General features: G+C 46.9%; 1 protein-coding gene across 21 annotated transcripts in view; it reads left to right on the plus strand.

Moving 5' to 3' along the window:
* KCNMA1 (potassium calcium-activated channel subfamily M alpha 1) overlaps positions 1-16311 on the plus strand; it is a 769792-nt gene that overhangs the window by 229249 nt on the left and 524232 nt on the right. For all 21 annotated transcript variants that reach the window (XR_008669196.2, XM_063709977.1, XM_063709971.1 and 18 more), the window contains exon 2: positions 5716-5877. Coding sequence is in view for 20 of the 21 variants with exons in the window: in XM_063709977.1 (XP_063566047.1) it covers positions 5716-5877 (162 nt within the window). In the remaining variant the exon portion in view is untranslated. The remainder of the gene's footprint in view (positions 1-5715; positions 5878-16311) is intronic.

Below are 16311 nucleotides of genomic sequence, written 5' to 3' on the forward strand. Positions count from 1 at the left end.
TTAGCACAAGCTTGGTCTCCTGTGCTAGACCAGAGCAGCTGTCGTGGCTGGGGAAGGCTGGGCCCTTTGAAGACAAGCAGGATTAGCCCTTGTCGTGACCCTCACACCTAAACCCAGTACCAGGCCAGGTGGAGCCTTCTGCCAGTCCTAGGAACACCCTGAACTCCAGGTTCCAGGCTGGGGCAGCAGAATGACTGTCACTTGGGCTAGATTTGGAGCAATTGTCTTATCGGGGAGGCAACAAGAGATAAGGGAAACAGAGCAACTGGGGCTTGCTTCCTGGCCCGGTGGTCACCTGGCTGGGCTGGGTGGCCCTGAGCTTGTGGCTTTCCCTCTGGGCCTCAGTTTTCTCATCTGTACACTGTGTGTGTGGTAGTTGGGTGGTGGTGGGGATCCTCAGGAATTGCTAAGGTCCCTTCTCAAGCTTTGGTCTTTGATCTTGTGATTCAGCGGGAAATGCCCAAACGCATCAGATGAGGTTTGTATCTTGAGCACCAGGTGATGGGGTCCAGTCAGGCCCTTGGCCCCAGGTGACATAGGAAGGGTGAGCCCCTCTGCGGCCATGTCAACAGAAAGTCATCGTGGGGAACACCACTAAAGGGAATGGGGAGAAGGCATAGAAAGGGGTGAGGGTGTAAGGCTGGGCACAGCCCCGTGAGAGGTTGCCTGGTAGGGTGGGTGTCGGGAGGGGACTGTGGCCACTCTTCTCTCTGGTGTTCCCTGCCTCCTGTGCCTGCACCCTTGCCCTGAATTCCTCCCCACCTTCTGATGTGGGCACTGAAATTAGATGTCACTGTTGTCACTGAGAGGCAGCTGTGGCCTGCTTTACACAAGGCTCTAGTGGGGAGAGAGGGCAGGGTTGGAGGCAGATCAGGAGTGGCCTCCAGTGCAAGGCCGAATCCCTTTCTCAGGGAGCTGCCAAGGGCAGGGGGAGGGCTCCTGCAGGACCTTCTCTTTCTGAGATGGCCTCCCCACGTGATGGCCTCACCTATCATTTTTCTCCCTGTTCTTCCCTCCATGTTCCTTTCTTTTCCCAAGGCATCTTTTCTTGTATTTCAGAAGATCTGGTGGCCTGTCCTCCTGAAGCTGGGGTAGCTGGAGGCTGCAGCCAGTGGGGTTTCTCTCCCTTACACACACAGACACACACACGCATGTGTGAGCACACGCACAGATGCACACACACATGCACACACACGCACACATTCTCAGACACACACACACTCACACACGTACACACATGTGCACACAAATGCACACACACATGCACACACTCTCACACGTGCACACACATGCACACACTCACACGTGCACACACATGCACACACTCTCACACATGCACACACACATGTGTGAGCACACGCACACAGTGATTTCCGACTGACATCGGGCTGCCCCTACTCGGAAGTGCTTCCTGTGTAAGGACAGGGTCCTCTGCAGTGGGAGGTGGAAGGTTTGGGCGTGGCTGCATATCCCCTTTGCTATTTGGAACAAACCATTTGTTCCCCTGTGAGGCAGTGTCCTGTGGGGCCAGGAGCAAGAACGAAATGCTGGGACTCAGGAGGCAGCCTCTCCCTGGTCCTCAGCCTTCTCATCTTAAAAATGGGAGGTTGATCTAATGGGGCGAGTCAGAAGGGGTCTGAGATGTCACTGGGTCTGGGGTCCACCCTGTGCGGGAATCCCTGCCCCAGCTGTCCTGGGTGGTGGTCACACAGCGCCTACTAGAAGCCCTGCAGGAGTCACAGCACCTTGCCTTATAGGGACTCCTTGCTCATTGGAGGATAACAGTGTTAGAACCTGCACCTCCTTATCCTCCATTCTGTGATTATTTATTAAAGGTTCACTCTGGCCAGTGTGCCTCCCAGGGCCACTGGTTGATGAAAGTGGTGCAGCTTCAATGGATTACTCTTAGAGGCCCCAGCCCCATCAGTGGGTGCTTCATCAGGGCAGCTGTAACCACTGTGTGCCCAGGACTGTGCCAAGCTTCAGCTTCCCCACCACCTTAATGAGGCGGCATGTTTGTCCCCATCTTACACGGAAGAGGCTGAGACTCAAGGGTTGATGGGCCACAGCCATCAGCTTGGAAGTTCTGGAGCAGGTACAAGCCCAGGTGGGCTCTCTGCTTCCAGCCTGAGCTCTCAGGCTCTGTGCCTTTTTCTGAGAGATACCTGCTCTTAGTTACCCTGTCTGTAAAATGGAAATAATTTCACTTGCCTGTTGGATGTATTATAAGGTTTAAGCAAGACAATGCATAGAAAACACTTAATTCTTAGTTGCTGGCACCTAGTTCTGGCTTGTTCAATGGTGGCCAACACTCTTATAATGGACTCTGCCCCTGCGTGTTCCCAGCAAGGCTACTGAACCTTCTCTGCTTTTTCTTTGGAGCATGGAGTTATAATGCCTGCTCCCCATAAGAGGTGCTTTGGCCAGAGTGAAGTCAGTGGTGGAGAGAGGGGCCTCTTCCTCCGGGCACAAGATCTGTGGCTAGCCTGGTGGCTAGTCTGGCCGGCTGGCATCAGGCTTTAAATAGCTCCCCCATCACTCCTCCCAGTCCTGCTTCCCACACATGGTAATTAAGCTCACAACATCTAGTGTAAGCAAATAATAACAAGGGCATTATCTCCCTTTAGTCTGTGTTTTTCCTTGCCTATCATAAAGTAATTAAAATAATGAATGCCTTGTAAAACAATAGGTAAGAGGGCTGGCGAAATAGCATTATCTGCCACATACCTCTTGTGCTATGAATTACTGATGCAGTTAACCACTGTGACTGGAGGGCCCCCCTGCCTCCCAGCCTTTTTCACGTTGATTTCTCCTCTCCAGGGTCTACCAAGGGGCTGTGGAACTTGGGCCCCCAGGACTGAGGAGCAGGGAGCTAGTCTTCCAGGTCCCCACGTGGTGGCCAGGGACCAGTTCAGAAACATCCTGGGAGGCTTGACTCAAAAGGAAACACTAGAGCCTCAGATGTGGGACCATCTCCCTGCCCTCTTCTTTTCCTCACCCCTCCACCAATGTCCAGTATTGAAACAAGCAGGTGGTTCTGTCCTTGGGTGAAGGGAGAGGCCAGGAGAGAGCTGGGGGTGAAGATCCATGTCTCATTTCAGCAGTCACCGAGCCATACTAGGGTAGTCAGGAGCTGTGGTCCCCAAAGTGGGCTTCCAAGCCCAGCAGCATCAGAAGTGCCTGACATCTTGGTTCAAATGTAGGTTCTGGGATGGGCCCAGCACACTGTGTTTCAACAAGCCCTCTGGTGTGCTTATGATGCCTGCTCATTGTGATAACCATTGCTTTATGGTGTCAGTGGCACGAGAAGAAGCAAGGGGTGCTGGGATAATTGCTTGAACCTGTGTTTTGTACTATTGGACACTGTTTAATCCTGACAATGCCTGAGGGGCTGGCAGTACTGTCCCCATCTTATGGATGAGGTCCCACAGTGGTGGGAGAGCTGGATTTTCCCCCGAATCTACACCTTCAGTTACCATGGTTGACCCTGTATCAGGGCCTCCCCATCCTCCTAAATACCCTCCTGTTCAGAGTCTCACAGGGCAGAGGCTCAGGGACCAGGGCAAGACCTAACAGGTCCTATCTGAGGCTGGCCTGGGAGGCTTGGGCAGCAGGTCCCACACATGTCAGCAGGCAGCCCCCAGATACATCTGCCCTGTGGCCTCCCCCTCCTGGGCCTCCTCTTGGATCATTGTAGCTCTGTGGGGCTTAACACATTTGGAAAGAAAATATTAGCATCCAGGGCTGCAGGTCCCACTTTTCTCTTCCCCAGCTTCCCTGAGCCACAGGCAGCCAGAGGGAGAGAAGCAGGAATCAGGACCAGCTTCCTGCCTGCCGTGGCCAAGTCCCCAAGAGGATGACTCACCAGTGCACCCTCCCCACCTGCCTCCCACGTGCCTGGCCTCCCTCTGCCCCGCCCCCTTTGTCACTGCAGACAAAGCTTTTCACCACTGTCTTTGGTTCTTCCCCTTACTCCAAATCACAATGATCCCCAATGTGGCTTTGCCTTGGGAATTAATTCCAGAGTTTTAAATGATGAACATAATTTGCTGGCATCTTTTTAAACATCTTCATCTGCAGTCATAATTGCAGTGGGTATTTGTGTTGGGGTCCAGTTAAATGTACATTGTTAGATAAATAATGAATAAGGTTTTAGTATAAGTATGTCCCATGTAGTATTTGGAATATACTTACACTAAAAAGTTATTTGTTGTTTATCTGAAATTTAAATTTTACTGGGTATCCTGTATTTTTTCTGGCAACACTAAACCCAGCCTTTGTAGCCAATGAGGGGCTGATACTCATAGCCCTTTCTAGTCATTCATTCATGGTTATTGAGCCAACTCTGTGCCAGACACTCTATTAGGCACCAAGGCTGCAGCAGTGGGGAAGGCAGACAGTAAGTAAAAGAAGTAAATAAATTATTAAGTATATTAGCGGTTTTAAGTGCTATGGAGAAAAATAAAGCAGAAAAGTGCTATTGGAAAGAAAGTGTTGCAAATTTAAACAGGTGGCCAGGGAAGACTTCATTGAAAAGGAGATATTTGAGCAAAGACTTAAGGGAGCAGGCCATAAGTCTCTGTGGGAGAAGAGTATTCCAGGCAGAACACTCACTGTATGCAAAGGTTTACAGTTTCGGCCCCTATGTGGGGCTCAGTTATCTGATGAAATCAGCCTTGTTTCCTCAAGCACATTTTAAGCCAGAAGGGGAATGTATTGTCTCCTGTAACTGAAAAGGTCTGGTGTAGATCTCAGGCACAGCTGGATCCGGGTGCTCAAATGATGACATTAGTAGTCTATTACTTTTACTTTTCTCTGCAGTGGCTTCATTCTCAGGGAAGGATGACTTTTCCTATTCTTTCCTGCAAATGTTCCACGCTTGAGTCTTATTGGCTTGGCATGGATCATGTGATTATTAATGGCCCAATTGCTGTTGGCAGGGGGTAGAAAGGACTCCAATGTTGGAGCCGAGGTGAGGCCATCTGTCCCCTTTGAACTACATAGACTGAGAGGAAGAGATAATTTTCCTAAAGGAAAGTGGGGGTGCTGCTGTGAAAAGGGGCATAGAGGCTGGGTAGGCAAAGACCACAGGACATCTCCCACACTTTCCTCCTCCCTCCTCAGCATGCCCTAATCTTAGACAGATTGCGTTTCCTCTTGCTTTGGTATTTTCTTTTTCTTTAAAATGGGAGGAGACCAGAACTTTGGGAGGCTGAGGTGGGCGGATCACTTGAGGTCAGGAGTTTGAGACCAGCCTGGCCAACATGGTGAAACCCTCTCTACTAAAAATACAAAAATTAGCTGAGCATGGTGGCCGCGCGCCTGTAATTCTAGCTACTAGGGAGGCTGAGGCATGAGAATTGCTTGCACCTGGTGGGTGGAGGTTGCAGAGAGCCGAGATTACGCCACTGCACTCCAGCCTGGGTGACAGAGTGACACTTCATCTCAAAAAATAAAATAAAATAAAATAGAATAATACCATCCTTCTTTGTTTCACTAAGATATTTTAAGAGGAAATAAAGAAAATATTGTTTTTTAAATAAAGGCTTTTAAAAAATCAAAGACATAATTTACCCCTTCTGCTTTACTCCTGTACCTTTAAGCTAGTTTCCATCTCAGCTGGGGACCCCTTCTGGCTCTGGTTCTTTATGGGTAGGGCATGTTATTTAAATCCATTGTTCCCTATGTCTTAACTCTTGCTCTCTCTGTTGCCAGGAGGCCCAGAAGATTAACAATGGCTCAAGCCAGGCGGATGGCACTCTCAAACCAGTGGATGAAAAAGAGGAGGCAGTGGCCGCCGAGGTCGGCTGGATGACCTCTGTGAAGGACTGGGCGGGGGTGATGATATCCGCCCAGACACTGACTGGCAGAGTCCTGGTGAGTCTCCACCCACTTCTCACACCAGGAGGCCTTGCTGTCTGGGCCAAGATGGCTTTGCTTATGAGACGTGATATTCCCCAGGGTCTTCTGCAGGAGGCTGGCTATTGGGAGGTGGGGGTGAGCAGCAAGTGCTCCCGCATGGTCATGGAGGAGAGGCTCGGTTCCTCGTGTACAGTGGTTTGTGGAGGGATTTTCAGGGAGTGGGATTTGCAGTGGAGAAGGGTTGGTGGGAAGATGTAGCACATTTCCTCTGCTAAAGCGCACATGCACGCACACACGCACACCCTCCATCATCTTGGAGAGGAGAAGAGGGTTAAGGAAATATACCAGAAACTCATGGAAGGGCTACAAATGCGGGGATCCTGGGGAGTGCTGAGTGAGTGTGTGTTTGGTGGTCTTCGGGGGATGTTCTTCTTGTCCTGTGGTAGCCCATAGGGATCCCCTCTTGGAGCAGTTTCCTAATTTTCTGCAGTGTGTGAGCTGGGCCCTGTGCACGGTAGAAATCAGTCATGCTGATGGTGGATGCATCAGTAGCCCACCTGAGGCTGCCTGGCCCGTGTACCTAGAGCTCGCTTGTGTGCCCTTTTCTGATGAGATTGTCTCCTAAGCCCACCTGCAACCAGGGCTGATTCTGCCCCTTCTCTGTATGTTTCCAACATCTCTCTGATCTGCTTATATGAAGCTTGGCTTCACTGGCTGGCCTTATGAGCCCCTGGTTTTTGTCAAGGATCATTACTGGGACAGGCTTGTAGTGATCAACCATCCCAGTTTGCCTGAGACTGAGGGGTACATGAGACATGAGTCTTTCAGTGCAAAAACTGGGAAAGTCCTGGGCAAACAGGGATGAATTGGTTGCCATAGCCAGGCCCATGCTCTAGGAAAGCCCTGGCTTGCTTTCTTCGGTCTGCTCTGGGTCAGGAGTTTCCCTGAGAAGGATATTGCATTCGGAGTGATTTCTCATTGTGATTCTGGAAGCTGTTTTGTTTGGGCCACCTGTCCTGGCATGAAGCTAGGGCTTAGTCAAGAGTCATTTGGCTCATAGATGGAAGGAGTAGGGACATCCTGAGGCCTGCGAGGCCCAAAGACCAGGCAGGGACACTGGAAAACAGTCATTATCTCTGAGTCTCACAGCAAAAACTCAGTGAAGAGGTGACTGTAGATGGAGGGAGGTGGTGAGAATTTCACTTCTCAGAATCCTTCTTGGGGAGAACTCAATGTTATGTCTGGGATCAATATCACACACACTTTTGCAGGAAGGAGTGAGAGAATGAACGTGGTGCTTGAGTAATCAAAGGTGCTGGCCACACAGCCTTCAAGAAGGACAGGTTCTGTTCACCGAGGGATCTGCCGTGAGCTGTGTGCTGAAGGGCCTTGTTGTGAAACCATGGCTGATGTCAACTGATGGCAAAATGGAAAGAGGGGACATTTAAAGTTGGAGTTTTGGAGGAGGAGAGAGAAACTGGTGAGGTCAGTGGCTGCTTGGAGGAAGGCAGAGAGGGAGACAATTCAGTCTGGTGTGACCCAGCAGGGACAGTGTCTAGTGGAGACTTGGAGGTGACTTGCTGTTGGCTGAGCTGTGTAACAGCACCTCTATCTCTCCTCCTGCCTCTTGACTGAAGTCTCCATTGTTCTTTCATGCTTGAAGAGGAGTGGATTCTGCATTGGAAACTTAAGAGAGGTTGAATTCTGAGTCTGGGTATTCATGGGGACAAAATGGAGGTAGTGTATTCTATATGTATGGTGGTGATAGTGAATGGGGAGCAGCAGACAGTTTAGCTGCACAAATGTGACACTTGTTCCTTCCATGTGGCCATTATAGACAGTTCTAATTTTCTTCATCAGCATTGCAAGAGTTACTGAACACTAATTCTGGGCCAAGTGTATTTGTTTCAGCTCTGGAGAAAACAAGGAAGGATCCTGATTCTATTGCACCATATGCGGAAGTTATTGAAGGAATGCATGGAGGATAAGTGCTATGAGTACAAACACGGTGTGCACTTGTGGAGTGTGGGGAGGGGCTGTAGGGGAAAGTAGGGCTGATCAGAAAAGCTTTCATAGGGAGGAAAGCCTTTGAACTAAAACTCCCATTTCAAGATGAACTGCTTTATGGCGGGAAGATATAAAAAATAAAAACATATCCAAGCTTAAACACAAGAAAATGACCACTAGGTGGGCCGGAATTTGTGAAGAATACCTAATAAGACAGAATGCATTTGCAGTGAGCTTTTAAGTGTGAGTTAGGATCTTGAGAGTTAAAGGAGAGGAAAGCCTTCAAAGTGAGGAGCAGGAAAAACAGAGAAGGAGCCTGGCGCTCTGGGAAATGGGGGGTGCAGACCCCAAAGTCTGGGGAAGTGTCCTGGAGACAGCCTGGTGGGGCTTTAAAGGCCATGCTAAAGAATTCTGGGGCCAGGCGTGGTGGCTTACGCCTGTAATCCCAGCACTTTGGGAGGCTCAGGTGGGTGGATCATGAGGTCCGGAGATCGAGACCATCCTGGCTAACACAGTGAAACCCCATCTCTACTAAAAATACAAAAAATTAGCCGGGTGTGGTGGCGGGTGCCTGTAGTCCCAGCTACTCAAGAGGCTGAGGCAGGATAATGGCACGGACCCAGGAGGCAGAACTTGCAGTGAGCCGCTCTGCTGAGATCGCCCCACTGCACTCCAGCCTGGGCGACAGAGCAAGACTGCATCTCAAAAAAAAAAATGAATTTTTGAAGTTTGTAGAACAAGGAGATTTTGAGGCAGGGGGTGTTGTACAGAGAGAGCTGGGGGACAAGTGGAGACCGAATGGGTGAGGCTAGAGCTTGGAGGCTATAGGACAAGTTAGGGCAGTAAGCTACTGCTTTAGTGATGGCATGGGAGCAGATTCCTGCTGTGGTCCTGGTGGGGCACGGTCTGCACTGACACCAAGCAGAAGATGCAGGTAGCCTATGTGGGCGATATCATGGAAATGGAACTCATTGGGCCAAGCACACCCAGCGGCCACCTTGAGACTCTCCTGGCAATCACACTGTTGAATGCCTCTTGTGATCCAGGCACTGTGCTAACCTTATATGTTATGATCAGTTTGAAGGGGAAGGACAATGTCGTACTTCTTCCATATCTCCTTATTGCTGTTGTGTTGTAGGGGTTCATTACAAGAAAACAGGCCAATCTTATCAGTGAATTCATCTCTGTTTTGCAGTTGAGAAAATCAAGATATAGCAAGGGCAATTATTTGTCTAAAAACATTCAGCTTTGAGTGACAGAGCCAGGCTAGTACCTGCCAGCTCCCTGTCTCCCAGTCTGGTGCTCCTTTTGTGTCATTACTTCCCAGTCGAAGATAATGCCTTTTCTTTTCTAAGCCACTGCCAGCTGTCACTTTGGCTGTGACATTTTGACATTACCATCTTTTAGCCAATTTGGTCCTGAGGATGCTTGGCCTGCTTGTTAAACATTTGCATGTAGAAGCATGGTCCACTCAGGCCTCTTTGCCTGAGCCTGCCCAAGGTGCCAGCTGCTCTCTGAAGGTCTCCTTGGAGAAAATCCTGCCCAGGCTGCTGGGGCCATGCAGAGCAAGTGGGACCCGCTGCACAGAAAGCAGGCATCTCAGAGCTCCAGGCGGTATCCTGAGAATAGGCCTGCCCTTTAGGAGCAGGCAGGTCCCCGCACTGAACAAAGAAGAGATTTCACAATTAAGTAATGGCGGGCAAGAGAAAGCAGCACCGCCTGTTCAGAACCCAAAGCTGTGTTTGTCTTGAGCTGTCCAAATGTTTATCCCTGCAACAATGGGACCAAAGCAAGACCAGACAGCTGGCTATTCAGTTTTCCGTTTCAATTTTTAATTTGTTTTCCTTGATGCATGCTCAGGAGCTTGGCCTCCTCATCTGGGCCTCTATCTCACCTGTCTAATTGTCACAGGTGTGAATCTCGAAGCTGGGACATCATGAGTAAGGTCCAGCTGGGGAAGAATTTGCCAATACAACCTCAGAATATCTGTAGGATCTCCCAGACGAGCACATCCGTTATTCACTAAGTGTTTACAGCTCATCTGTACCTGGCACTGTTCAAGGCACTGGGCATAAAGCAGTGAGCAACAGAGATCCAGGTGTGAATTATTTATATTGATAAACTAGATATAAGGATGCAGAGCTCAATTTAAGAAATGACAAATGATAATTGCCATTCACCAGTGCTTTTTATAGTCAACGCCTGGAGCCTGATTATCCACATGATAAAAATTCCTTGATCCCCCGGCTCCAGATCTCAGAATAGCCTGTCTTTGCCTCCTCTCTCACCCTGGCACTCAGGCTCAACTGGCCAAAAACAGCAGGACTGGACAGAGCCTTCTCTTGGAGCACGTGGCTGAGGGATTCTACATTAAAGTGAACACCAGGCTGTCAAGGGTACTGCTTCCTTTTATTTTTTTCTTAACTAAACAAATGTTTATTTTCTGATTGTAAAAGTAATATATGTTTGCTTTTTTTAAAAAAATTGAAATGTACTGGAAGACGTGCTGATAAATTCCACTGTGGGATTTGGAGTCGGCTCATGCGGAGGGAAATTTGGATATAGCAGTCAATGTCGTCAGGATTTCTCTTAACTGTTTGGGTGTCATTGAGGACTTTGTTCACTGCATCTCATGTTACCTGCTTTATGCACAGACTCATGGGATAAGTAGTGTTTTGCACCAGAGATTGTTGTGGTTTTCCTGGTGAACATCCAATGAGCATGCTAAATCGAGAAAGGGATCATGTCTCTCAGTGGTGGCTGCTCAGAGCCAAGTCGGTGGCTTATGGAAAATACAGAGTGGCTCAGGTTTGCGCTCTGTGTCTTTGCACCCCTGCTCTGGCTTGTCTTCATCATCTCTCCTCTCATTTTCCCTTTGCCCTACTTTTCTTACTCCTATTTGAAATTTACATGTATGCAGTTATGTGTTCCATACATTTTTGTCAGGTAAATTAAATCCCCCTAAGAATAAGGTGGTTTCTAAATAAAGAGGGCAAGAAACATATGGTGTAGGTTTTAGTATAGTTTGGTTGTGCTGTATAGAATCATAAGCCAAAGTCAACAGTGATAGTCAAATTCAGGGTTGGTAAGTTTTTCTGTAAAAGGCCAAATAGTAAGTATTCTAGGCTTGCAGACCATGTGGGCTCCATGACTCAACTCTGCCACAGTAGTTTGAAAGCAGCCACAAACAGCCTTGGTGTGACTTTGTTCCAGTAAACTTTCTTTATAGAATGGGAGAAAATATTTGCAAACAATGCATTCAACAAGGGCCTGATGTCCAGAATTCACGAGGAACTTAAAAAACTCAACAACAAAAATCACCAAATAACATTTAAAAGTGGGCAAAAGATATGAATAGTCATTTTTCAAAAGAAGACATACGAATGGCCAACAAGCATATGAAAAAATACTCAACATCTCTAGTCATCAGAGACTTGCAAATTAAAACCACAATTAGATATCATCTCACAGCAGCTAGAATGGCTATTATTAAAAAGACAAAAAATAACAGATGTTGGTGAGGATGTGGAGAAAAGGATCACTTATATGGAGATGTAAATTAGTACAACCTCTATGAAAAACAGCACAGAAATTTCTCAAAGAAGTAAAAACAGAACTTCCATTTGATCCAGCATTTCTACTAATTGGTATCTACCCATAGGAAAAGAAATCATTATATAAGAAAGATACCTGAACTCCTGTGTTTATCACAACACTACTCACAATAGCAAAGCTATGGAATCAACCCAAGGGTCCATCAATGGATGATTAAATAAAGAAAAAAAAATATATACACACACACACACACACACACACACACACATATATACACACACATGCATATATATCACATTATATATGTATATATATTACATTTATATATATACAAACACACACAATAAGATACTATTCAGCCATAAAAAAGAATGAAATCATGTCTTTTGCAGCAACATGGATGGAACTAGACACCATTATCTTAAGTGGAACAACTCAGAAACGAAGTCAAATACCACATGTTCTCATGAATAAGTGGGAGCTAAATAGTGTGTACACATGGACAGAGAGTGGAATAGTAGTCAATGGAGACTCAGAATGGTGGAAGGGTGGGAGGTGGCGGTGAGTGATGAGAAATTACTTAATGGTTGCAGTGCACACTATTTGGATGATGGTTACACTAAAAGCCCGGACTTCACCACTGTGCAAAATATCCATGTGACAAAACTGCACTCGTACTCCTTACATTTATACAAATAAACTGTATTTATAGAAATAGGGGGTAGAAAAAACAGTTGACTAGAAGGAATAAGTTCCAGCATGTGATAGTACAATAGGGAGATTATAGTTAACAGAAATTTACTGTACATCTCAAAATAGCTAGAAAAGAATTAGAATGTTCCCAACACAAAGATAAACGTTTGAGGTGATGGTTTTCTGTTACCCTGATCTAATCGTTATACATGTACCAAAATATCACATGCATCCTCCAAAATATGTACACTATTATATGTCAATACAACGTTTTAAAAAAAGAAACAGGTGGTGGGCCAGATTTGTTTCACACACCATAGTTTGCTGACTCAGTCTAATTTATCCCCTTGTTTTATACATAAAGAAATTGAAAGTCTGGGGCTGGAGGCGAAGAGATTCTCTAAGGTCGAGTAGCAAGAGTGTCACACTCTTTGTAAAGGGGAGCGTTACAGACTCAGTGATACACACACAAAGATAAATACAGGCACACACACATACTCTCACTGTCCACATTGTCACTTAGTTTCTGCATGTTCATATTCATTTCCATGTTGATCTCACAGCAACTGTCTCCCTAGGGAAACTATGTCCTGTGGTGAAGGACAGCCTTACCTCAACTTGGGAGCGACATCTACACTGCCTAGACTTTACCTCAACCCCCTGACAGATTCAATGTTTTGTGTGTCTCTTCAAAGACTGGTCTTGCCAAAATAGCTACCAGCTCCTGAGCAAAGCTAGAGAGAGCCCTTAGAATCACTCTTTGTAGTTACTTTCCCCATATTCCTATGCTGTTACATCTGTGTATTGCTCCAGGAAGCTTACACAGCTAATTCTATGAACTGAAAGCATATGCTACTTGCTTGAATGTATAGGGATGATTTATCGATGTAAGAAGAAAGAAAAATATCAGCCTCTCTCTTTATCCCCCTAAATATGTTGCATGTGTGGCATTTTACATTAACGTTATATACATAGCCTGGACCATTTCATCTTTATCTCCAAGGGCCCAAAAGAAAATATGTGTCAAATATGCCTTTCAAATAGGAATAATCCTATTGGTTTAACAGAGTTAAATAGATGTACATTCACTGATGTGCTGTTTGCACATGAAATTAGACTTGTTGAACCCAGTGGGAGTACACATGGGCACACACATAATCAAATGTATCACATTCATTGCATTCACTTCTGTTAGGTGCCCTATGGAAGTTGTGACATTTCCCATCAGTATCCTCTACTTTTCTTTCTCAGTGGTGCCTGGTGGCAAATTCACACACACTTCTCTCTCTCTCTGTCTCTGTCTCTCTCTCTCACCCCCCTCATCTATGCCCCAGCTTTTATTATATTTTAGGCAAATCTATGTAAAATTCTTACATCATTGGCCAATGCCTTGTGTAGCAGAAAGACTAGAGGTTTCACAGGACTGTACTTTTAGTAAGAATGTCCCATAGTGAATAGGTATGTCCTACTCTCTGCTATTGGGAATCAGTTGGAGTTTTCTTGGCATTGTTTTAAGACTCCTAAGGGAGGCTTCTGTTTAAAGGAACCATATGATAATTTCTTTCCAGGACTTAATAGTGGTTCTGTATTTCATCCCATGCATAGATACTGAAATCACATTATGGGTATCAGTCAAAAAGTCAAAGAAGATACATTCTCTTTTTACTATTAAACATGAAATTTTGTCTTTATCTAATGAAAGATACACTAGATTTGCACTAGATTTGTTATTTTTGACTCAACATCATTTACCCAGATGGGAAAACATGAGTCAGAGAAGTAATTGAATTGAGCAGTCTCCCCCGACAGGTAGTGAGCTGCCTGTTACTAGAAATATTCAAAGAGCAGCAGGATCGCATTTCATGGTGCTGTTGCTGACAGTTGGTTAGACTTTATCCTCATTGCTTTAATTAGGTTCCATAGAACACTAGACCCACGAATTGTTCCCGGATAAAAATGGTTCCCTGGGAACTTGGATAGACTTAATTTCTCATCCCCCTCTTCGAGATTGCCAATGCATATCAGCATATAAATACTTACAGAAGTCCTGCAGTCAGAAAGCGGAGAGGCTCTGTTTTGCCCAGCATTTTCCATTTTCATTTCCCTGTGGAATCCTTTCCCCATGTAATACCTGTGGGCATCACATAGCACTCACTTTGGGAAACATTTAATTAGCCCAGGGATCAGTTAGTTATAGCCTGTGGGACAGTCTGGCTCATTGCCTCTTTTGTGTGGTTCATAAGCTAAGGATGGTTTTTACATTTTTTTATTTTTTTTTCAGAGACAAGGTTTCACTCTATTGCTCAGGCTGGAGTGCATTGGTGCAATCATAGCTCCCTGCAGCCTCAAACTCCTGGGTTCAAGTGATCCTTCTGCTTCAGCCTCCCTGATAGCTGGGATTACAGGTGCAGGCCACCATGACCTGCTATGTTTTCTTAAATTTTTTGTACTGATGGGGTTCTACTGTGTTGCCCAGGTTGGTCTTGAACCCCTGGGCCCAGGCGATCCTCTCACCTTGACCTCCCAAAGTGCTGGGATTACAGATGTGAGCCACCATACCTGGCCTAAATGGTTATTTTTTAAAAATCAAAATAAGTGTATTTTGTGACATGTGAAAGCTATATGAAATTCAAATTTCAGTGTCCATAAACAAAGTTGCATTGGAATACAGCCATGCTCACTCATTTACGTATCGTCTGTGGCTGCTTCTGTAACAAGCTACAAAGGCAGAGTCGAGTAGTATCCGGAGTCCAAAACACCCACCAGCCTAAAATAATTACCATCTGTCCCTGTAAAGAAACAATTGCCACTCCCTGTATGCCTGTCAATATTCCTCTTCAAGTGGCCTACAGGACTTGCTCCATAAGTTACCTATGGCATAGGTAATAGATAAGATGTAACATCTGTCCCCTTCTCATGGGGACGTGTCTACATTCACTTCCCCAAGCTCAACTAAGTACTGCATTAGAGATGGAGAGGCCAGAGCCAGGTGGGTCCCCAAGTTCCATAGCAGATTCCCAGCTGGGGTGAACATATGGATTTCCACTTCGCAAGGTCAGGAGAATGTGTCTGAGAATTTTGTAGCAGCATCATTCCTTGAGTTTCTCCATCCACCTGCCCACTGCTTCGGCAGCCCTCACACCCCAGGCCCTGCTGGCAGCTCAGAGTCTAAGCCTTACCCCCAAGAGGACCCCGATCAGGGCCTGCAGGCCAGGCACCTCAGCTCGCAGCAGCTGCTGGTCTGCAGGCCTCGCGCCATGTGCTGGGCTCTCCGGCACGCCCTGTAAAGAGCAGCTGTTAATTTTACTAGCTGGTGTGTTGGCTCCTCTGCCCTCCCCAGGGCTGCTATGAAAATGAAGGAGAGTTTCAGAAATCAACCCTCAGTTGGCTCCAGAGTGAGGAAGAGCCTCCTGGTCCAGGGACAGCCCACTTAATCCTGACCACTCATCTCTGGCTCCCAGGCCCTCAGGGCTCTGATGGCAAGTGCTGGCATGGCTGTTTTCCCTCTCCTCTGAAGTTTCCAGGTGCATGTGGGTGCCTGCTTCGGCCTTCTATCCCATTGTCTGTGTACCCATCCATCTATGTCCATTCATCCACCTGTGTGATCCACCGACATTGATTGGTGTTCCCTAGTATACAGAACTGAGCATAGCACAGGTCAGTGGGGGCCTGGTAAGCAAGCACTTACCAGTAAGAGGTAAGAGGCACTTGCAGCCTCTGTGCAGTCAGCAGCCAGTCCGGCCTGCTTCTGCCGGTCCTGTCTTGTCTCTGTCCGCTCTGCTTCAGTCTCTGTTGGGGCCTGGGAGTGAGAAACCCTGCCCCTTTGTCAGTGCATCATGATCTGAACTAGAGCTCCTACTCTTTTTTGATCTCCATCTTGCTCCTTGTGTCTTGTTCTCACTTGATTGGAACACACAAGGAGGATGGGTGGAGCACATAGCAGCCTCAAAACTCACTCCAGCTCTTGCATTGCCTCTCCCCCTGGGACACCCATCTTGGGAAGGAGCTGCTGTGTGTGGTGCGGCTGGGCAGTTGGGAGCCCAGCCTCTGCAGACTCCTGACTCCCAGCTCCATCTGTCTCAGGGGCTTGGCTTTTACCCTGGGCGAGTGGCTTCATTGTCTCATACCTCAGTTTCCTCATCTGCAAAATGGGGACAATAATAGTCCCTGCCTCTTAATGAGTTAATGCATGTA

The sequence above is a fragment of the Gorilla gorilla genome, chromosome 8 (assembly GCF_029281585.2).
Source record: "Gorilla gorilla gorilla isolate KB3781 chromosome 8, NHGRI_mGorGor1-v2.1_pri, whole genome shotgun sequence".
In the NCBI taxonomy this organism is placed as follows: Eukaryota; Metazoa; Chordata; class Mammalia; order Primates; family Hominidae; genus Gorilla; species Gorilla gorilla.